This window comes from Eucyclogobius newberryi, unplaced genomic scaffold (genome assembly GCF_026437365.1).
Source record: "Eucyclogobius newberryi isolate DKJ021-1_F unplaced genomic scaffold, fEucNew1.0.hap1 SCAF_19, whole genome shotgun sequence".
Taxonomy (NCBI): Eukaryota; Metazoa; Chordata; class Actinopteri; order Gobiiformes; family Gobiidae; genus Eucyclogobius; species Eucyclogobius newberryi.
In genome coordinates, this window is record NW_027315823.1 from 33,730,145 (window position 1) to 33,753,802 (window position 23,658).

At 40.5% G+C, this 23,658-nt stretch overlaps 1 protein-coding gene across 1 annotated transcript in view; it reads right to left on the reverse strand.

Annotated features, from left to right (window-relative positions):
- The window catches only part of erbb3a (erb-b2 receptor tyrosine kinase 3a), a 40,948-nt gene that overhangs the window by 6,902 nt on the left and 10,388 nt on the right, over positions 1-23,658 (reverse strand). The window contains exons 2-20 of the mRNA XM_072452731.1: positions 20,013-20,164; positions 17,974-18,160; positions 16,599-16,724; positions 16,035-16,100; positions 14,650-14,768; positions 13,798-13,939; positions 7,719-7,832; positions 7,388-7,505; positions 6,677-6,750; positions 6,503-6,593; positions 6,364-6,381; positions 5,642-5,853; positions 4,425-4,554; positions 3,356-3,449; positions 2,191-2,345; positions 2,065-2,106; positions 1,101-1,242; positions 906-1,025; positions 472-570 (exon numbers count right to left, since the gene is read on the reverse strand). Coding sequence (XP_072308832.1) covers positions 472-570; positions 906-1,025; positions 1,101-1,242; positions 2,065-2,106; positions 2,191-2,345; positions 3,356-3,449; positions 4,425-4,554; positions 5,642-5,853; positions 6,364-6,381; positions 6,503-6,593; positions 6,677-6,750; positions 7,388-7,505; positions 7,719-7,832; positions 13,798-13,939; positions 14,650-14,768; positions 16,035-16,100; positions 16,599-16,724; positions 17,974-18,160; positions 20,013-20,164 — 2,201 coding nt within the window. The remainder of the gene's footprint in view (positions 1-471; positions 571-905; positions 1,026-1,100; positions 1,243-2,064; positions 2,107-2,190; positions 2,346-3,355; positions 3,450-4,424; positions 4,555-5,641; positions 5,854-6,363; positions 6,382-6,502; positions 6,594-6,676; positions 6,751-7,387; positions 7,506-7,718; positions 7,833-13,797; positions 13,940-14,649; positions 14,769-16,034; positions 16,101-16,598; positions 16,725-17,973; positions 18,161-20,012; positions 20,165-23,658) is intronic.

The following is a 23,658-nucleotide window of genomic DNA, read 5'->3' on the forward strand; positions in this document are numbered from 1 at the left end:
AATATCTTTTTCCACACCACACTTTTTGAGCTTATATTTGCCATTATCAGTACTTTTACTTGAGCACAATCGTTTGGCCTCTCACAAACCCATCTCTGGTCACATCAATAACATAAAAAGGAATCTGTTAATTAATTAGCTGTTTCTTTTATTCTTGTAAAATAATTTAATCATCATTTGGAATCCTAAGCATATTTATCAAATCAAGTAATAATGTAATAACAGTGTTGTTTTGCATATTGTTTAATGTTCTTATATAACTGATGATGTGAAACCGCTAATTATTCACAATGACAGTAAAAACAACTCTAATTCACTAATAACTCCAGTAGAGGGTGCTGTATAGCGTTGCATTGTGGCACATTGTGGCGCTGCTCTCCAGTGTCTACTACAGTTGTTCCCACTTCAACTAAGAGACTTTTAGCACGACTAAAACACTGTGGCGACTGCTTGTTCCCGATGTTCCCTTACGTCTGTGAGCTCAGAGAAGGTTTGTCGTCCGGTGCGATCGTGAATGGTTTTAATGGCCACTGGAAGCTTCACTGTGTCTCCTTCAGGAATCCACACGCCCTGAAAGAGCAAAAACAAGATGAATCATCACAAGCGAATCAAAATCATCAGTTGAAAGGTTATAATTAGAAGTTTCAATTAGAAGATGTAATTTTTCAAACTCCTGTTACACCTGTTGTTTTTATACTGAAATGCACGTTATTTTTGCATTCATTGTAACAGTTCAGGTCAAAATGTTCTCTCAAATGTAAGAACCAAATATCAACTTCTATGTAAATACAGAAAATCTAATCATAATTGCAGTATTTGTCAGAAAAATGTATCTAAAAGGTTAACAATATTTTCTCTTGCGTTAAAAAGATGAAATAATAATGTCAGCGGCCCACGAGTCGTACTTTGTGAACTGTTCCAAAGACTCCATTCCCCAGAGGTTTGATTTTTCGGAGCTCTGACGGCTTCAAGATCCGGGCACAAACTTTGGGTCCCTTTTCCCCGGAGTCCAGCTGCTCAAATCTCTGAAATGAAACCAAACACATGAGGGAACAATCCTCCAGCCTTGCCCGTGGTTTAAGCCTGACTTGACCCCTGACCTCTCCGTTCTCCATGTATCTCCTCATGGCTCGCTTGCGACGGATGGCGAGACCTCGACGATACAGAACCGTGAGCATGAAGATGGAGAAGCCCACGAACAGCAGCGCGATGACTCCCAGGACGATCGCAGTGATGTTCACACTGCAGGGGAGAAATACATGACTTTTCTTCATTTGTGCATGCATTTTTGATTAGCTTTTAAAGCCTCTGTTAACTCTAAAAATGGTGGTTCACGTCAACAAAATATGAGGACCACCAAATGTACAACACGTATAAACCCGACCTGAGCATGGAATAAATTAGTTATAAAATTAAAATAACTAAACCATGACTAAGGCTAGAGGAGGCCACATTAGCAGTATATAAATGTTGGAATTATAAAGACTTCAGAAACAATGTCCTAAATGCTTTAACTTGTAAGTCCATTCTTTAAAATTATTCCAGAGATTCCCAACATATGAGACATTTATGCTAGACAATTTGCTACATGTCCTTCCCCAGTCTCATCTCCATTTCATGCTCTAAATTCTTAGATTTATATACTGTATATCAATTAAGAAATGTAACAAGAAATGTATTACAAGTAGTCTTTGAGTCATATTTTCCTAAAAAACAAACAAAACAGTATTTCATGTGTAGAAATGTCCAAATTGCACATATTTGGGACATGTATAAAATGATTAAAAGAGTAAAATCTCTTACTTCATTTTGGAAATGGGATTTTGGATATCTCATTTAGTTGAAATTAAATAAATAAATCAAGCTTAGAATAAAATGGCAACAAATCTGTCTGTAAAACCCGACAAATATTAAATTCAAGAATGTAAAGTTTTGTGTATGACGGCACTTAAAGTTGTGATATGTACAGTACCGGTATGTCTATATAAGAGAAAAGTTGATTAATTGAAATCATATTAAATCTTTTGGTGTAGATTTCTTTCAGAGAAATTGTTGAATAATTACCTTGCAATCCCAATACACTCTTTGAGTCCTGGGCCAGAACATCTGCAGAGAAGAGACACAAATACATGTTTAATTCACCTTGAACTCCTGTATTGCTCATATTCCCGGGTCCCTCTGTGTTTTTACCCCTGAGTGCAGTTGGAGTGGCAGGGCTCACAGCTGCCCGCCTTGTTGGGGTATTTGAAGATGACGCCTTCTCCCGCCATCAGACCCTGAGGACACGAGGGCACGCAGTGTGGACCGTCACCGAAGTTTGCACAGGACACGCACTGGTCTGCCCCCTTCAGGCCAAAGAGAGAAAGAAAAACAGTGCATTGTTAAAGAGACAATAAAGCCATATCTAAGAGCTAAATATATTGTATTAAAGAGGCTGGACTCATTTATTTTCCATGCTTTTGAGCATGAACAGAACAGATATGTTGTAAAAGGAGCTCTTCGGGACAAAATAAGACCGTTGAGTGCGTTCTGCCTCTAATTATAGAGCGTTTTATCTTCGAAAAGCAGCAAGTGCGCCGTTAGCATGCTTGTTAGCTTTACCAACTTGATTGACGCTAAAACTCGCTTTGGCCTCTGAAAGTTATGAAAACCGCGTTTAAATTCATCAGCGGTGAATAATTAGGATGCGTAAGATATGTGAGGATTAATTTTGGACCACTTTTTCAGTTTTATTAGACAGTAAACATCTGAAACAGAGCCTTGAATTGTATATTTATTCTCTGATGAGCTAAACAAACAAACAGCTAGTCCAAAACTCAAAATAGGTTCATAAATATTAAAAAAAAAAAGGCTTATGAGACAGTTGCAAGAACTAATGTTACTAAATATAACAAATACATGGTGAAACTAGTAAATTCTATACTTAAATCATATTCTAATTAAGTACGTTTTGGTCTTTTTTAGTACAACTTTGATTGAGTTACGATAGCATCCAGAGGAAAATGTAAATTTTTCAATTTGAATGATAAAAATAAATGAATATTGAATCCTTCCATTATGACATAATGGTAAGTTCCCACGGTAAGTTCACATTGTCTGATTTCTGGACCTTCAATATTGTTTATGCAAACTGCAAAATCTGATGTGAGTAATCAGAGGGACCATGATGAGATAGAAAGATAATTTACCTGTCATTTTCCCACAAAATCTAATAATGATTGATTTTGAGTGCACATGTAACCACAGCCACTGATCTATAGTTTTAGACTGAATCTTTCCCCACTAGGAGGCAGCAGCAGGGCACAAAACAAGCTCCTAAAACACATTTCTGGTCCTTCCTGTGGGTTCAGCTCACCGGTCCAAGGCACGTCTCCTTCCCCTCCTGCACTTTACATTCCGAGTGACAAGGCAGACACTCCCCAGACGCACTCGCAAACTCACGCTGCTCTCTGAAGAAAAACACACACAGAAATGTACTTACTACTTTAATTGACACAAATTTATTTGATACTATACAAATATAGTTTCTGGTTTAGACTAGACACTCATTTGAACAAGTATCAATACAGTTTGTGATCCATGTACTGTATTGTGTGAATTACAATAGGACAAATTTGGGCCGTTCTTGTATAGTTTTATAGACAAGGTAATATTAAAGAAAACATTACGCACAATTCACCAAGTCAAGTCCAAGTCTTCTACTTTGAGTTTCAAGTCCTTGTACCAAATTACAAATGCCAGAAAAGGCCTTTTATATGATTTGTGTGAATGGTTCTTGGTCACATCTAAGTGTCGACTGTAAAGACAAAAGGGCTTTAAAACATAGAGAACAAGGATAAGCATCAAGTCGTCCCAAGTTCAGTTTGTCAAGTCAAGTCTTTGTCAAGTAGAAATAGTGCTTCCAGTCTGACTGGAGTCCTAGTCATGACAAGTCCACACCTCTGGATTTTAACCATGCGACAATTGTTTTCCCTTCTCCTTTCCACAGTCTATGTTGGTTTTAGAGGGATTCATACACGTCTGAGTGATCTTCATTAGGGTTATTTTTTTATAATCGATTATTCTTTTGATAATCAGCTTAATTGTTAACACAGCACGTGAAAGGCCTGTGAATATGAGATTTTTACCCAATTTGACCAGATGAAGCTGAAGCGATACAGCTTGAGGACATCCAGATGAAACATGTTCAATTGATAAGAGTTAATGATAAATATGTGCAAAACACGCAAGATATGTCATTAAATATTAAGCAAAAATGACTCATGCTACTGTGCTTAACGTATTGAAACTAGCCAGGAATAGTTCAGGAATAGTTCAGATTCAAAGAGAAAGGCTGCACAACTGCTACAAGTCGGACATGTGGAGTGTGTGTGTGTGTGTGTGTGTGTGTGTGGAGTGTGTGTGTGTGTATTTTGTGTACTGACCCTGAGAAGAACATGCAGTCAGACACACAGGTCCCTCCGCGGCTGTAGTTTCGACAGGACACACACTGATCAGGACCAGGGCCCCAGCAGCCGTCTGAGCACAGTGGGTCGCAGACGTGTCCCCCCACAGCTGTAACCAAAACACACAAACACACCGTCAGATGTGGAAACAGGGAATCAACACTGCGTTTGACATGAGGCTTAATGGTATGTCACTTTTCTGATGGATTTCCAGGTCTTGTGCTAGTCTTTGTCGGGAACCTTGCCTGGAGGATTTAATTTATAGTGCATAGCTACCCCACCACTGTGCCACCAACTATTCCTCCAGACATCCCCCAAAGTTGGCAAAAAAGGTGTAGTCTATTCAGGACATAAGAGCAGATAAAATAATGTGGTTGGCCAACAAAAAGGAGCCTACATTTATCTCTGCATTTGGAGGGTGTCAGGCCTTCTTAAAAGACATGTTCAGTTTTTCCCATATAATTTGGGGACCCCCGGAAATCATTCAGCAGTCCCCAGGTTGAGAACCACTGAACCAAGATTATTGGGTTGAATGGTAATTTCACAGTATAATCTAAACTCTAAACTCTAATCTAAACTAGAAAATGACAATTAAGCCTATGACATAATAGAAGCAAAAATAACAAATTTATCAGATGAATTTGATTCATTCAGTAATGATGGGCGGAACAATACCACGTAGCGATGTGTCCGTACTGACAGAAGTATCCAAATAAATATTGATAATTAAAAATTCGCCCCCCGAAAAAATCATTTTTTAAAATATATTTGTTTTATATTTTTGTTATACATTGTTCATTTTCTGTACCTCTATGTACTATTCACATTAGTTCAAGCAGAGATTAAAAGGATTAGCTGAGGAGTGTCTCATTGATATCGGTATTGGATTGATATCACAACATATGCAATAATTTTACTTAGGTATCGGATCAATTAAAAAAATGTGTGTATCGCCCATCACTATCATTCAGACTTTTTTTAGATTAGACAGTATAAATGAATGAATTAGTTAAGCATTTCACTGTTGTTTGGCGACCGTGTCAATAATCGTGAAGAATATCAAGTGTATCTGCTTACAAAACATTTAAATGCATCTCCACTCCAGAGGAATCCCAGGACCTCCGAGACACACGTGAGTCCCTCCAAATAATCCAGACGAGCCCTCACGCAAAACGAATAGATGGTTTCTCACTGACCACATGTCTCCAGGGGGCAGTTGTCCTTGATATCGATCTGCTTCAGCCGCTTCTTAACGTTGCTGCTGAAGATCTTGCCCCAGTTCATGGTGTGGTGGTAGCACAGCTTTTTGTTTCCCGAGATGTAAACGCTGCCGTCGTTGATCCTCCGCAGAGAACGAAGCCCCAGAGCTGTCAGCGAGGGGATCTTCATCACCATCAGAGAGAAGCTCCTGCACAAGGTGGACAGACGGATTAGAACTTTGTCGTGGTTCGCTCACTCTTCGGTTTTTCCGTTTTGAATCCAAATCAAACCCAAAAACTACAAACATTTGAAAATTGGACAATTTGGTTTCTCCCTTTGGATTCAAAACAGAAAAACAAAAGAATAAATTAACCTTACACATATTGAATTGACAACTTTTGATAATTTTCTCTTTATTTAGGGGTCAAACACACACACAAAAAAACAAGAAGAAATGATTTTAAACTGTTATGTAAAATATTTGTTCATTACCAAATACTCAGTGATTGGATACTTTTCTTTTTTTTGCTTTATAATGGAATTTTTCTTCTTCATTTTTTCCTTGAACATAAATTCATTTTTATTTTCTGTTCTGTTTGTTTTTTTTCAGACTAGAAAAAGTTACATCTGTAAAGCCTGGTCTGTCATCACATTAAGATAACAACTTTCAACGAGCTAAAATATGAAAATTAAAGATAATGTTGAAAAGATACTGCACCTTTTACTGCCCATTGGTCTGCACAGCGGCACGAACATAGAAAAGATACAAAAACATGAAAGCCCATGAAGTTACAAATGTCCAAGGCCGAACTCGATGTACTATCACTGTTTAAACCAATAGAAGTAAAGTTGTTTACTTGTTGAGGCTTCGTCCTTCAATTGTCTCGAGGTTTGAGAAGACGGAGAGGTCGGACATGTTCTCCGGCCACGACTGGATACTCAAGATGTCTGAGAAGTAGAAACAGCGTTGTAAGTATAAAATGAGACTTGGCGATGCAGTCAAGTTTTGAACATAAACACAAAACGGACACCTGTAATTTCTCGAACGGTGTTGAAGATTTTCAGTTTCTCGGGATCGAGCGGCGGAACTTTATTGAAGTCATCACTAAACAAAAGCGATAAATTAAAATAAGGTTGGTTAACTATTGATATCTGGTGAGCTTTTTCAAAAATACTCTGGATGTTGTAACTACTGAAAAAAAAGCAGGAGCAAAAATAATCTACTACTTGAAGCAAAAAAAATTTGGTTAAAATTTTATACCCGGTCAAGAATTTTTCGCTAAAACTTTTGAGAGAAAAAAGTAAAAACAGTCTCTCCCTGAAACATTGTCAGATGTAGACACAGTTATATGTATGACGCAGTTACAAGGTGATGCAATCAAATCAAAATTTCAGTGTGAGTTGGCGCAATCATCAAATCACAAAGGCCACAAATATTTAGATGATAAAATGTAGAAAAAGTATCCTGTCAGAAAAATCTTGCTGTACCTGAAGTTTAGAGCTCTAAACCACAAAGCAAGCTGAGCACATGTTTGTTTAGCGCAGTATGAAAGTAGTCGGTTGGGTTTATGGGCTCAATGTTGCTCTTCATTTTTACTTTTGCTTTCTTTTTTCAATTATATTTGTAATGTAATGGTAATTGCAAATCACTTTCCCCATAAACCTCGCAGCCCTCTGAAGCCTTGCTCTTAAGTAAATATGTGTATAATGTATATGTATATAATGTGTATATGTATTTGTACCCCTTGATGCCAGTGACCAGGAAGTGCAAACTGCCCTGGATCTTGGTGCAGTTTATGAAGCTGTCAATGTTGACGGCGTCCACGGTTTGTCGATCTGAAGTCCCCGTCCCGTCACACGCTATGGATGAAAAACAACAACTCAGGTTTTTTTTTTATTCAGTCATATATGTAATGATTTTATATGAGAGAAATTGTCCTGTGTATTATCAGCAGTTGTTTTAGCTGCATTTTCTTTATTATGTCACTGTCAAAACTGTTCCAACGCGTCTTTGTTCTGGACTCAAACTCACCTCATGAGCGATTTAAAAAAAACATTGTTAGTTGGTTGTACCTTTTGGGCAGAGGCCGGCGCACGGTTGGCATCGCTTCATGCTGTTCTTCTCGACTTCCATCGTTCCAGGAGGACAACTCACCACACACGAGCTCCCATCCACAACAAGGTTTGCTACAATCAGACAAGTTTTCTTTCAGCTTTTTGTGGGGAATATTAGTATTTGTACGTTGTCCTATGAATAAATAAATGAAAATTAAATGAAAAAGAGTGTACAAATTGTCAGAAATGTTTAAAACTAACAGCTACAATTGATATTATGACGATATCGAGACTCAGTCGATTGTCAGTGATCAGTTGTTGTTGTTTTTTTTTTTATTTAAAACAACTAAAGCCAATCCTCTGTCGGTAAAAGCAGAGTTTTTTTGAATTGAATGACAGAATCTATGCCACAAATTAAAGACAAGTCTGTCTTGATTACGCTCTGAACGAGACGAATATTGAAACCTTGTCTATGTGTGCCCTAATTGTTATTACTGAGGATTGGACACCACAATTACCATCCGTATTTTAATGAACTAAAAAATAATAATAATTGTAGTTAAAAATAAATAAAAATCTAAATGTTATACGATTTACACATTTTCTCAATAAAGTTTGTTTGGTTCAACATACAAGCAAATTATTGAAGTCTATTGACAGAAGACATACAGTGACATCTAGAGCTGGGTTTCGATTCAAATTTCAAGAATCGATTCGATTCAGATTTTTACGTTTCAAAAACGTTTTTTTCTGATTTCTCAGATCCCATCCGATTCGCTCCGATTTCGATCTGATTTCCGATTCGATCCGATTTCGATTCGATCCGGGGGTAAATGTTATTAAAAATGAAAAATGTATTTGAACCGTTTCCTTCACTTCATGACTGTAGAGAAGCAACATTAACATTAAAACTAGTTTTATATCAATATCAAACAGCAAATCTTACAAGTATTGGTAGTTACTAATGGCTGGAAGACTGATGAAAAGGTTAAGGGTCAATCTACCTTCAAGAAAGATAATCCAGGAGTCCTGAATTACCTTACTTGAAGGTAGATTGAAGTTCACTGCGGGAAATGTAGAAAATAATTTTAATTTAAAAAAAATAAAAATAATAATCGGTCATTAATATGCGAATCGATTAAAAATCGGAAAATCGATTATTTCAACCCAGCTCTAGTGACATCAGAGCACATGACAGGTTCAACTGCACATGTCACTAAACCGCGTGATTATATAAAAAATGTACCTTTTTTTAACCCAGTTTGACAATTTTGGTGAAGTTACTTCCTGGTTGGACATGAGCGGCAGATATGACATATGTAAAGCCAATTCCATAACTGTTATCTAGCAACCATAATGCAAACAAGGGCCAATATCCATATAAATTATGTTTTGTTATGTTAACAGTTAAGATTTGACAAATAAACACCTTCATTTTGTCAAAAAATCTTATCAGTCGTGTGTGAATTGTCTTTGCATATTTTGTTTGATGTAAAGTCGCTTATTGATGACATCACAGAGGGATCTACTTCCTGTAAATCTTTTATTTTAATTTTTTTCTGCACAAATTGCAACTTGACTGATGTAAAACTGGGATAAATGTTTACCACAGGGACTTAAATGAAGATAAGTTTGTTATCTTAAGTTCGGGAGCAGGACCACGCCCCTTCCTACGCCGCTTCCTGCGGCTACACTACTTAATCATCCAGATCACATACACTTGTGTTCGTGATTTTTGTGCACACGCTCCATGGCGGCGGCGGCGGGAGCCTCGCTCGAAAACACACTCGTTCCTCATCTTTCTATGGATCAACTCGACCTCGTTCCTTTCGATGCATCGGCCAAGCACAGGCGAGCCACACCGGGCCATCCTCCACTGGTATCCCACTGGACCGGTCCGGTCCCATCAGCTGTTCTCACAGGCTCAGCTCTCGCTTACGGCCAGGCCCCAGTCAGCAGACCGGCCTCCCACCTCGCATCACTTCTGCTAGTCCGGTATTGAGATCGCTGTGCGTCCTGCGCCCTCCTCCCAGCGCTCCGGTCTTTCCAGCGCCCGGGTCATCCCAGCCTCATCCCGCGGCCTCGCTCGTTAAGCGCCCACTGCACGCGCTCGTCATTTCTCTCTACATTGACCGTCCGCGTGGACAGCGGCAGGTCTCCAGACCACGGCACCGTCATCAAATCATGATGTTTTAAACATCTCTTTTGCGCTCACAATTCCCCGTTAACTCTCGTTCCACTGCGGAGAGCGCTCTGCCCCGCCCACCGGCAGGAGCGGCTCCTCCAGATAAAGTATCCTCACCCTTGTCTGCTTCCTCCTCCGTCGTTTCCTTCCTCCTCCGTTGTCTCCTTCCTCCCGCACCGAGCTGCCCATCACTCAAGCCTCGGAGCCAGACTTGATCACCTCTTTCAAGTAATTCATTCACCTTACTTGCTCACCCCTCCAGCATCGCTCGAAATAACAATAAATAAATACAACGTGCATGTGTATATTATAAAATAATTATAAAAAATTATATAAGAAAAAAGAAAAAAAAAAACTTACCCCCTGCTCTCCTTTCTCTCCCCCCTCCTCTCCTTTCTATTTCTAATGCACCAGTTTGCTAGATTTTTTTGCGAGCTTCACGTTTCGAGTCCCTACTCGTTCCTTGATTTCACTCGTTTCTCAGACCCAAGTTGACAGGTCCCACTTCCCCTTCTCTCTCTCCCCTCCATCCCCCCTCCTCGAGCACCAGTTTGCTAGCTTTCTCTTCTAGCATCAGGTCGCCAGATCCCAGACTTTTCTCATATGGTATTTGCGTACCAGGTCCCAGTCCCTCCCCTCCATTTCTTTCCACCCATTTCTCTCCCCTCTCCTTGATCACCAGTTTGCTAGATATTTCATCCTCTGACACCACGTTGCCACGTTCCGTCATTTCATCCTCGGGCACAGCGTTGCCACGTTCCGGCATTTCATCCTCGGGCACAGCGTTGCCACGTTACGGTATTTTATCCTCTGGCACAGCGTTGCCACGTTACGGCATTTTATCCTCTGGCACAGCGTTGCCACGTTACGGCATTTTATCCTCTGGCACAGCGTTGCCACGTTACGGCATTTTATACCCTGGCACTGCGTCGGCAGGTTCCGGCGTTTTATCCTCTGGCACTGCGTCGCCAGGTTCTGTTGTTTTATCCTCTGGCACTGCGTCGCCAGGTTCTGGCGTTTTATGCTCTGGCACTGCGTCGCCAGGTTCTGGTGTTTTATCCTCTGGCTTTATATCGCCAGGTTCTAGCATTTTATCCTCTGGCTCGGCATTGCCAGGTTCCAGCGTTTTATCCTCTGGCACTGGCATTGCCAGGTTCCAGCTTTTAATCTTCGGCTACCACGTTGCCAAGTTCCAGCATTTCATCCTCTGTCACCGCGTTTTGTCCTGACTCAAAGTTGTCAGGTCCCAGCTTCTAGCTTCAGTTCCAGTGTTTTATCCTCGGGCAGCACATTGCCACGTTCCGCCATTTTATCTTGTGGCACCGCGTTGCCACGTTTCTGCGTTTTTCTCCTCGGGCACCGCGTTGCCAGGTTCCAGAATTTCATCCTAGGTTATCGCGTTTTGTCCTCTGGCTCAGAGTTAAGTTCCAGTCTTACCAGTTTCCAGCATTTCCTACTCGGGCACCGTATTGCCAGGTTGAGACATTTTAACCTCGGGCTCGGGTCGCCCGGTTCTGGCATTTTATCCTCGGGCACCGCGTAGCCACATCCTGGCGTTTTCCCCTCGGGCACAATATTGCCAGGTTCCACCCTATGTTTCACTTCCCTTCAAGCCCTTCTGGTCAGCTCACCAAGCAGTTTTTCCAGGATCCACTTCAGCCTCCTCATCCACTCCAGCCTCCTCATCCACTCCAGCCTCCTCAATCACCGGATTGCCCTCTTGCTCTAACCCAGAAGGGCTGCGTCCACCCACCGGAATACTGTCAGCCTCACGCTCTCATGTCCCACCAAACCAATTAATCCCCCTTCAACTCCAGTTGAACTGCTCTATCTCGAAGCACTAGTTCTCCACCCGAGTGGCCTCAACTCCACTCTAGCAGCTATTTGAAGCATGTCTGCCTGTCCGTCCGAGAGTCGGATACCCCCCTTCACTGTGGAACTCCACAAGGTTTCTACTTTTTCCCGAAGAGGTTTTGTAGTTTTTCCTTGCCGAGAAGGAGGGTCCTCAGACCTGACTCATGCTAGCTTCGCCAAGCAACTCATGCCACCTAAGCTACTTCCATCATACCCATTTTTCATCTACTAATTTTAAGTTGTGGATGGTCATCCCGGATTTGCACATATCGGTCTTGTAGTATTAGCTAGCATCTCCAAATCCATTAATTCCCCAGAGTTGCATTCGGGCACCGGGATGCTGCCTCTTCGCTCTTCAGGCACCGGGATGCTGCCTCTTTGCTCTTCAGGCACCGGGATGCTGCCTCTTTGCTCTTCGGGCACCGGGATGCCGCCTCTTCGCCCCTTCGGGCACCGGGAAGCCGCCTCTTTGCTCTTCGGGCACCGGGATGCCGCCTCTTCGCCCCTTCGGGCACCGGGAAGCCGCCTCTTTGCTCTTCGGGCACCGGGAAGCCGCCTCTTCGCTCTTCGGGCACCGGGAAGCCGCCTCTTCGCTCTTCGGGCACCGGGAAGCCGCCTCTTCGCTCTTCGGGCACCGGGAAGCCGCCTCTTCGCTCTTCAGGCACCGGGTTGCTGCCTCTTCGCTCTTACCTCATGCAGCCTCTTCCCGTCTCTTCCCTCTTGCAGCCGCCTCTTCCCTCTTGCAGCCGCCTCTTCCCTCTTCGGGCACCGGGATGCCGCTGCTTCCATGTCCTGGGAGTTCTCATCGAAGGAACCTTCTCCTCATGCTCCAAACAGCAGCTGGTTATCCCAACTTTACCACGCAGATCATCCCCTTGGGACAAGCCCCTTATCTCCTACCTCCCGACCCTAACGTCTTCGGTTCATCACTGGAAAGCGTTGTCATTCTCATTCAGTCCAAGTTGCCGCTGCACTTTGATACACCGTTCTATCAGCCGGTTTGGGGGTTACTTTAAGACCGACGCTATCGGGATTGCTGCCTTCCTGTTGGGCCATTCATGTTCATGGCCGTCCAGTCCGATGATCCTGTAGTCACTGACGCCATCAACAAATACATTCAGAACATTTACTACCGAGGTGGAACATCATCGACCCCAGTTCCTCCATCCTCAGCTACCACGTTTCACACATAAGCTCCACTTCAGGCGCTTCAGTCTTCCTAGACCACCCAGCTCAGTTTCCATTCCTTCCATCATGGCTTCATTCTACCTTCACCGCGTTTAACCTTAACTAATTACTTCCCATTCACCTTCGACTACCAGTCATCATTGCAGGTACTCAAAGCCTACCCGAGTGGCATCGACATCTCTTCAAGCGTGTTCCCCTGCTCAGAGGCTGTCTTGTCCACAATAGTTCTCCTCACCCCGGCATCAAGGACCTCCAACCAACGCTTAAGTCTTCCCCTAAAACAGCAGGACTACTGTGGTACCACGATCTATTCCGAGCCCCTTTGCAATCTGTCCAGACCTTGTGTACTGGTCGTCAAGTGGCACTTCCCAGCAGGACTCAGGATCTGGTTCATCCTTTACTTAAAGTCGTTCCACGCCTGGTCCCCACATTTCCTACCAAACCTTTCCCACACTGGCGCTGCCACATCTGCCTCCAGTTAAGGTGTCGTTGACCGCCTCATTATATGGTGGAGCACTGGTTCTACGTGACTCCAGGTCTACACACACACCATTACCTCCTCGTCCTCCATTCTGCCAATCCGCACTGCCTCGTTAAGCTTCTTTTGGGGGTATCGAGGCCTGGGAGCTTTCAGCCCTCATTGCAAGAAGCCCCAAAACGGCATCAACTCCGTACATTCGTGTTGTTCATGTTTCTCCCCTGCCAATAAACACCTTGCATCGTATCTGGGGTTGTGGTCCTTGCTAGTGAACCACCAAACAAAGTCACAATAACAAAAACATGAGAGCCTGTCATATGCACTTTAAAGGAACAGATAGAACAGCCCAACTACAGTACTTGAAGGTCAAAACGTGACAGCCGAACACTCACTGGGACACTGGGACACGCAGATGGAGCCGTACTGGTACTTGACGTTGGGATTGTCCTCCATCCTGAAGGTGTTTTTGTTGTAAAGCAAAGCCTGAGGACACTCGCGCACACACGACCCCAAGTTATTGAACCTCCTGCAGGCCTGTCGGAGCAATACAAGCCAGTGCCATTAGACATGAATAATACCAATTGTTACAATGCATCAATTTTTAAAAGGGCAAATATTAACCTTTCTTACTTTTACAATGGATTTGATCTACTGTTTATCAGAAGACTACATGGTAATATCATAAATATATATATATTTTTGGTTGCGAAAATGACAATTCTACTATTTTGCCGCATTAAAATGAGTATCAAGTATTGACATTTAGTTGGAAATGTTAGTATCATGACAACATTTACAACTATTACCATGTGGTTATATACTAGTTCTGACTTAGATCCAAGTCATTGTATTTGGGAAAGGTCATACTTTGTCCTATTTATGTGATTTATTTTCCACAGTTGATATGTCAAATACTTAAAATGAGTATTTTGTTTCAATGCTAGTATCAGTTAGTACGGCATGTTGATTTTCTGACAACCCTAAGCGCACTACAAACACTAAAACATGTCTGTTGAAATAACTTGAATATCAGTTTTAGAGTTAAAATTTTGATTTATTTACATATTGGATCAAGCACAATTGACTTCTGACTATATTTATTTGCTTTCTCTGACATTTGCCAGTGAAAAAAAACAGATCATAATATTCGAATCAAATACTATGAAGAGATGCTAGCCTTATCATTCTAATTACTGTAGATAATGTAGTGTTTGAAGTGTATACTGTTTGTGTATTTAACTCACAAAGCAGTCTGTGTCCAGGGGCCCGGTGCATCCTCCTGCACACTCGTTATGACAACACTCGCTCGGACTGCGCCCAAAACACCGGCCGTTACACTGAGGGGCGCACACCGTCTTAGTCACTGAACGACAAGAAGAACAGAGCTTAAGCACAGTCATAATGTTATTGTATAGTTATGCGGTTATAAGCATAAATAATGAGGAAATTAGGTGCCAGAGGTGAGTGGAGTAGCAAAAAACTGTAACAGAGTAAGTTTACCGTCACTTCAGAACATATTACTCAAGTGCAAAGTAGTCGTCCAAGAAATTATTTTTTATAAATTTGTGTAATTGTAAGAGTAATTGTATGGTCGAAACAGCTAGTAGTTTTGAAGTTAATGTAATTTAAAGGACTATATACTATATATCCTATTATATTTATGGTTTTACTAACAATTGTGCCTATTCATCCCCAGTTTGACCATATTAGTGACATTTATAATGTTGCTTCCTGATTGGACGTGAGCAGCAGATGTATATTGTACATACATATGTAATTCCACAACTGTTACCTAACAACTATAATGTAAACAAGGGCCAAAATATATTTAAATTACACAACAGTTATGATTTGACAAATAATAACGCCTGATAACACCTTAATTTAGTTGATTGACTGTTTGTTTTGTTACATTGTCGGTGATGTCGTTTCTGTGCATTAAAGCATGTGACCCCTCTGTCCCAAGACAATAAAGGATTAGCTTATCTTAAACTGTCAGTTGCATGTACATTATCCCTGCATTTTTGCTCCAACGTCGCTTATTGATGACATAGACAGAGGTTGGTTGTCTTTATAAACTGCAACCTGATTGACATAAAAAATACGAATAAATAAAGTATTTTCCACATGTTATTCACCACCAAACTAAGTAATAATTAAGTAATAATTATAAAAACCTGAGAACCAGCCTTATGCACTTTAAATAAGGCATTTTATATTTTTATAGAACACAAACTTAAAAACAAAAACAAAATCCCATCTGTTTTTCTGTAAACTAAAATGGCTTTGGCGACTTTCTTTTTTTGTGATCAAGTATTTTATTGGATTGTACATCATATGTGATACTTCAACAGTTTAAGCATTATTGATTCCTTTTTTTTTTTCCGACTTTCTGACCACAAAGTTAATCAGCCAACATACATTTGTGTTCTTTCAATCATCCAAAGTAGTGCAAAAACTTTAAGTCTATAAAAAAGAGCTTTCAACTGTATTTCTGTTTTCTGTGGCTGCCAATACTAACTGCAAGTGTGTTAGACAAAAGGAAGGAAACAAAGCCAACTAAATAAATAAATGGTTGCTGTCTAACAACATGTGTCATTTAAATTTCTCCATCTGTGGTCATACTCACAGATCTGGCACTTGTCACTCTCCGGACCCCAACAGACCCCTACACCACAGGCTTCATGACATGGCTCTGAAACAAAAACAAACTATGAATCTTTTATGAACGCTGTATGTAGGGTTTAGGGTGTCCTGAGCAAACTTCAGAACCAGATCTAGACCCAGATCATTGGAGATCCCTCTCGTGCTCAACAATCAGTAATCTGCAAGGAGATATAGAATTCCCTAATGTAAAAGCAAAAGGTGTTCAACACTGTAATTCACAAGTCCCTTAAGTTACTAAACAACATAGACTGACTGTTCAGTGTGTTGAGTGACCTGTAGATTGTTTATAATATATTGTCGGTTCTGTAAGTATTTGGTTAACCTTGTGTCTTCTTCATGGTGGTGCAGCTGACCCCTTGAACCTGAACCAGCAAGAATAGTTGTGTTGTGTATTTTGGTTGCTACTTTTTATAAAAACAAATATGAGGACTAGACAATGACCAGGGACTGTTTGTATCATTCCGATTGCGAGGTGGAATTGGTGAAGGTCTGCTTTTGTGCTTCTTGTTGGTTTTTTTGCACTTACTTTCAGGCCCGTTGTCCTGGATCATGATGTGAGCGCTGCCGTCCTTCACTATGTCAAGCCAGTTCACGTTCTGAGCGTAACTCAGATACTCATTTTGGAAGATGTTCACTCCTCCCTCCAGGATCTCTGTGGGAGGCAGACACGGTGACAATGGTGAGCATAATTCAACAAGCCATCACAGGCCTACTACAGTGATGGTATTTACTACGAGTTTTACAAATAGAATTGTATCGTGTATCATTGACAGTTGGAGGCAGAATGTGGATGTGACGTTTTCGCTCATATCTCAGCAGGGAGTGTTTGAGTGTGTGGGTGGACAGACAGTTAAGGCTGCTGACACTGTAAACCTACACTACCATTGAGAAGAAACAAGACAGCTACTTCTCATCAGTTTTTTTTTTCAAGTATAAAACGGCGCAGTACAACAAAAGAAATAAAACAGATGAATACATGTATTCCTAGTACATAATTGACCAAATAAATTGTGATTTACAATAAAAGCAGAACATGGTCAAAGATTTTACAGGAATGTCACACTTTTCCTGACTTTAAAGACCTTTAGATAGATTCAAAGTTAGGATTAAAGATTTAATACATTTTAAATTATGTTTATTATTTACTTTTATCAGGCTTTTGAAATCTATATAGGTTATGTTTTCTCCCAAACATTATGAATGCAATGTTTTGTATGGTGGTCCACAAAACAAACAAACAAACAAACAAACTAGATAATTTGCAATGGCTGAAGCCATTGCTAGAGTGTCTGCATCTCTCCCTCCCTCTCTCCCTCCCCCCCTCTCTCTCCTCCCTCTACTCCTCCTCTCCCCTCCTCCCCCTCGCTCCTTCCTCTCTCTCTCTCTCTCTCTCTCTCTCTCTCTCTCTCTCTCTCTCTCTCTCTCTCTCTCTCTCTCTCTCTCTCTCTCTCTCTCTCTCTCTCTCTCTCTCTCTCTCTCTCTCTCTCTCTCTCTCTCTCTCTCTCTCTCTCTCTCTCTCTCTCTCTCTCTCTCTCTCTCTCTCTCTCTCTCTCTCTCTCTCTCTCTCTCTCTCTCTCTCTCTCTCGCTCTCTCTCTCTCTCGATCTCTCTCTCGCTCTCTCGACTGGCTCCGTCACAAAAGTCTAAAGAATAAAGCCTAAAGAATTACGCAGACACTCATGATGCCCCATTTATTTCACTGGGGAAAAAGTACTAGTTATTCAAATGTCAAAAGTAATAGCACATGTATTACTGTGAAAGCGATCGGTTAAAGCGTTAAGGAGTTGAAACTGGCTAAACTGAAAATCATGGAAAATATAATAATAATAAAAAATGCGTGACATCACTCAAAATACAAGAACATATAGTGCCTGCGTGACATCACGCAGACACTAAACGTACCTGTGAGGTGCGTGAGTCCGAGCTCCTGCAGCCCGCGGTGTCCGTCCTTCTGATAGTTGACCATCACGGCTAAAGCGTACTGACCCTCGTACAGAGTGCTGCCGCGAATCACTCTGAGCTGCTCCAGAGGCAAACGACTGAACTCATTCAGCGCCAGCAGGATGTAACCCGTCACCTCCCGAATCGACTGCACACACAGACAAATATCACTGTTCGACATCGACAAATCAGACAAATAAAAAGCATGCATAAAATAAGTTATCATGAATGAAATAAGCTTAATGTTAATGGACAGTGCAACAACAGTGGCAGTACAAATAGATGAAGTATTGGTAACTTGAGTCATTCAGCAGAGTGAGAAAATGTTTTATAACCTATCGAGGGACTGTAAAATGAATCAAAAATCCATTGAATGGAGATCTAACAGTTTCAAATCATCAGTGATCAGCTTGGGTCTTTTTAATCAAGAGGTCTACATCCAATCATCAGTTAAAAGATGTGGTTTGAGTTCTGACTTTAGACGAAGAAACTTGAGTTGAATGGCACTGAATCAAAGCCTGTTGTGATTAAGATTGATTGATTGAAGATTGAGTTTTGTATAAACCCCAACCTATTGTGCGACCTAAAACATGCACAAAATCTACAAATGGGGCACAGCCGTAATTGCACTGCTCCCGACACGTTTCCCCAGTGGAATTGAAGACTGAGTCAAAGGCAGAGGACACATCTCCCAACAGGTAAAATACAACTTAACCTTGTAATGATTCACGAGGTTTTAAAACGTTGTCCTGGGGAGACATGGCAGAGGCAACTTCCTGTAATAGGCATTGTGAGTATACGATTTAAATTACTACAATGTTGTTGGGTTTTTTTACTTGTTCTGTTCCTCCTTTATCTGCCATCTCTGACAACTACATTTTTGATTCATGATTGGGACAGTTCACCGACTCAACACAAGGAGACATCTTGTCTTGAATCTGATCTGAGCTGTTGTTGTTGAAAGTGCAGAGGTGTGTTTGTGCTGTTAGTCACCCTTCTGCTGTCAAGAGTTCAGATGCAGACGCAGAAGTGGTTGGACCGGAGCTGAATATGTTCATTGTGCAGGAACAGGACGTGCCAAATGTGGTTTACTAAGGAATCTGTCACACTCTACTATTATTGAAATGACTCTACAACACACGAGCCTATTTATGCACATTATTTCAAATTAGTTCTTAAAATTCTGGTCGTTGTGTCCTTAGGCAAGACACTTCAGTCACATTCCTCACTTCAGGTTATCAGTTGTGAAATGCACAAATTGCCTCCTGTCCACAGAGTTGACCCGTTAATCGGCCTGGTGTTGGAATTGCAAGCTATATATATATATATATATAGGATATATTAAAATCTAAATTGTGCTTCGCTAATTGACCTTTTGCGTCACATATAAACAACTGTCATGCGCATTTTCGAGCAACAGCAAGATGGATAGTCGTACAGCTTTGTTCATCTCGTATGTAATGTCCGCGTTAGTTATTGTGCAGATAAAGTGCACGCTAACCCTTGTGAGTGAATGCGGTTGTGTTCTTCCTTGTAAATACTTAAATCAAACAATAAATTTTACTTGCAATTGAATAGTATTGTAAGAGTACTCTTATCGCTATTATCGCAATAATAATATTCAGACGATATTTTCATAATCATAAAACTAACACAAAAGGGCAGAAAAATCCCTTAATACTGTTGTTTGGGAGATTACACCAGAGTTATTTGTCTCAGTTTGAGGTCATTTTCACTAGTTTTAACATTAGACGACAAACTCGATATTCTAATTTTACATTTTACATAAACATTAGTTTATCTTGCACCTCTATTTTTTTTACCTCACCAGTCACTGTATCTATTTTTTGGACCGTCCAACTGGTTTCTGTGACAAGTCAAACCAATTAAAGTGATTTTTAAGTCACTATTGATTTGAGGAAAAATTGGTGCAGTCTCTTAAAAAAATTCACATTTGTTGGAAATTAAACCCTGTGCAGACGTTTATGTGCTGTTGTCACCTGCAGAAAGGAGAAGTCCCTGTAATGCTCCATCATGGTTATTTCCAGGTTGCCCATGACGATCTCACAGCCACTGTAGCGCTCCTTCATCATGTTGAACTGAATGTCAGACTTCCCCGTCGTACTCAGGCCGTTCTGCGTCCCCATGCAAACTGAAAACAACAACACACATACATTTAAGGTGAAGATGAGAGTCAATTGTAAAACACAACGTTTGCTTAGCAGGCCTTTCCACAGGCTTCAGAGTCGTGACAAGTTTGGACCTATGCCATGGCGTTTCACAATTTAAAACAATATATTTTGAATGGTCAAAAGTTCTCATCATCATCATCATAACAATCATAAACAACAAAACATTTCTACGAAAGAAGAAGATGGACATTCTTAAACTATTACCAGAAGTGTCTAGAGTAGCCAAAATAACAAGTAACATTATTTAAAAATAATATTACTCGAGCAAAAACGTATTTAAGGTCAGAAAACTACTTTGAAAAGTAATATTTCTTCAGTAAATGTAACTGACTAAATGTAACTGAATAGGGAGGAGCCTTTTTCAAATATGAGAATGTCGATGCATAAACTTTTATTCAAAATGGGTTAAAGACTGATGAGAAGTTAGGACTGCTGCCAGAGCGACTAACCATTTTAAAGCTAAATACATCTTTGAAATGGGGAAAAAGGACATCTTCACATCTGCTCTTAAAAACCAAACTTGCCGCATCTTTCAAATCATTCACTGTCCCCTGTGTTTGACTTCTGATAAAAAACGGTTCATCCTTCACTTGGAGACCGTGTTTTGTGCAGTTTTGTGCTTGGACCAGTGTCAATGGCTCCACTGTAACGGGACGAAGAGGCAGAAGCTGTATTCCAGGCATGTCCTTCTGAGCGATGTGATACAGGACTTTGTTTGTGGTGTGTGGGAGGCCAGCCGTTTCACATTTGTTATTCAAATGTTCGACTGAGGCAAAGGGACTGAGCTGGAGGAGGAATGGTCAAATAAAGTTTTACAGAGCTTTACATGCACTCACGTTTGTCTTATTAGGATCACATATTATGGAGATAATAATGCATTTGGGTTTCAGAATCTATAGTGAGATGACGCATAGATTATATTTTCAAAAACAAACCGTATAAACCTGATCATGTGATATCAAGATTATTGGGTTATTTGATCATTGTGATTATTTAGGTGATCAGCCGTGACTAATTTAGAGGATGTTTTTCAAAACAAATAACTAAGCTTCTGACATGGCAAAAAATACCTAATCTTACTGCTCTATAACTGCTCCATAACCTCTCTATAACCGCTCTATAACGCTGATAAAACACTGAGTGACTTTCTTGTTGGTGACATAAACCAAGAGAAAAAAGTACATGACTGCAAACAAGTCGAAACCCTGATGTCTCATCTCACCTGAACGCAGCATTACCTGCCCCTCATCTCCATAACATTGAATTAAATTTTGTCATGTCATCTGCACGTTGCAATGCATTACAAAAATATAGCCTCTCCCCTCCCCTTAGGCCCCTCCCCTTAGGCAGGAAGCTACGATTAATCCGGACCAGAACTTCCCACCACAAGAACAGTTTCTTTCCCTCTGCTGTTGGACTCATGAACACTTCTTAAACACTCACTTTAACCATAATTTATTTCACTCACTGCACTGTTCACTTTCTGCACTACATATGTAAACTCAACTGCAAATTTTGTGTACATATTAAGCCTATTTTTAATTCTTATTTTAATTTTTCATCGTATAGCTTGTTGTTGTTTTTATCCCATAGCAGATTTAAACTGTTTCTCTTTTTGACTTATTCATTGTTCAATGTTTTATGGTTTTATGTTGCACCGAATCACTATGAATTCTGTTAATTGACAATAAACCCTTTCTGATTCTGATTCTGATTCTGATTCTGATTCTGATTCTGAGTCTCATTCTCATTCTCATTCTCATTTTTGGGGACAATAGAATGTGGTTTTTGACAATAGAAAATAAAAGTAGACAATTACTGAGTTCTGAAATAGAGCAAATCTGTTCTAAAACTGTCTAGAAAATGTCAAATTTCGCAGCAAAATAAACCTTTAGCAATGTACTACTGGTTGCCTGATCTTTGGTGAAATGTATTTTGAATGATGCATTATGAAATTAACTCTGCAAACAGTGGTGGCACGCAAGACCCATATCATAGTAAACAGAGAAATAAAGATTTGCAGATAATTAACCAAAGACTGTGTGCGTGAGGTTGCTGAGGTTTCTTTTGTCCTTAATGTCGTGATAAGAAAAGACTCTGTATCAAACCTGTGTCAAGGTTCAACTCTGAATGAGAGAAACACAGAACTGGGCCAAGAATATAGTGTACCATGGAAAGAACATTATCAAAATGAGTCAGGAGTATTGTTCAAGTTCCAGGCTGTAACGATTGATTTAGCAGTCGACTGGTTAGCAATTATTATTTGAATTGATTATTGTACATTGTACATTGAGACTTTTTCATTACTGACTATTGACTGAAGGCTTCAAGACAGAAAATATTTATGATTAAAGTGTATTATTGATAAAAATCAGAAATCATTTGTTTGTTTTTTGACATTTTGATGTAATAATGTCACTTTCTTTGTAATAAACAGGTCATTCTGTATGTGTTTTAGATTCTGTAAAGTCCAGATAACAATTATGAATATCAAAACACAACCAAGATTATTTTTTAGAGTTGACGCACAATTAATCACTCAACAAACAACAATTTTTTTTATCTATTATTCACTACTCATAGACGGCCCATTCAATCTGTCGACAACTACATCCAAACAGGTAAAGAGCCCGCCACCTGCAGCTGTTATTGCTTTGCCTGGAATGTTCCACACTATGGCATTAAACCTATTGATCTTGCATTTATTCTGGTGTTTTTACTGCGACTCATTTCTGACTTGTAACTTGTAACTTGGCCTGGTCACCTGCTTGTCAAGAATGAAGTGTATCATGAAAAACTTTGAGTTTCTTCCTGACTGCTCATCTAAAGTCTCAGAAGAAAAAAACATTTGGGAATCAACTATTCAAAAAAAAGTACCCAACTCTTTACAGAGACAAGCAGGTGTAGAAAAGCTGGATCCACTTCATCGTAACTACACCATAATTTGCCTTAATAAATATTATTAAATAATACAACAGCTAATACTACTACGTTAATAATAATAATAATAATAATAATAATAAATATAGCCGCAAGCGGCAATGATCGGCCCTCGCTACGCCGCCGCCATGCCGCAAGAGGAGGGGGCGCTAACGCGCCCCAATTGTCCTTTTATTACGCCTACTGCTGAATCTGTGACGCTGTCACATCTTCTCCCCTTTGTTTTACCATCAAAAAGCAATTTTATTTTGAATTCTTGGCAAAATGTGCGGCTTTGCCGCACAGACACCGTGACTCTTTGAATAAAAATGTGGATACCTTTTGATGCTCCACCACTGAAGATGAGTCTCACCAAATTTCAGGTTAATAGGGCTAATGCCCTGGGAGGAGTTTGTGAAAGTCTAAAGTGTAAACATGTTCTGGCGATTTCCCCATTGGAATAACATGGGAGGTTTTGGTCATCGCTACGGCAACGCCATAACAATTATGACATGGGTCTCACTGACTTTTTTGA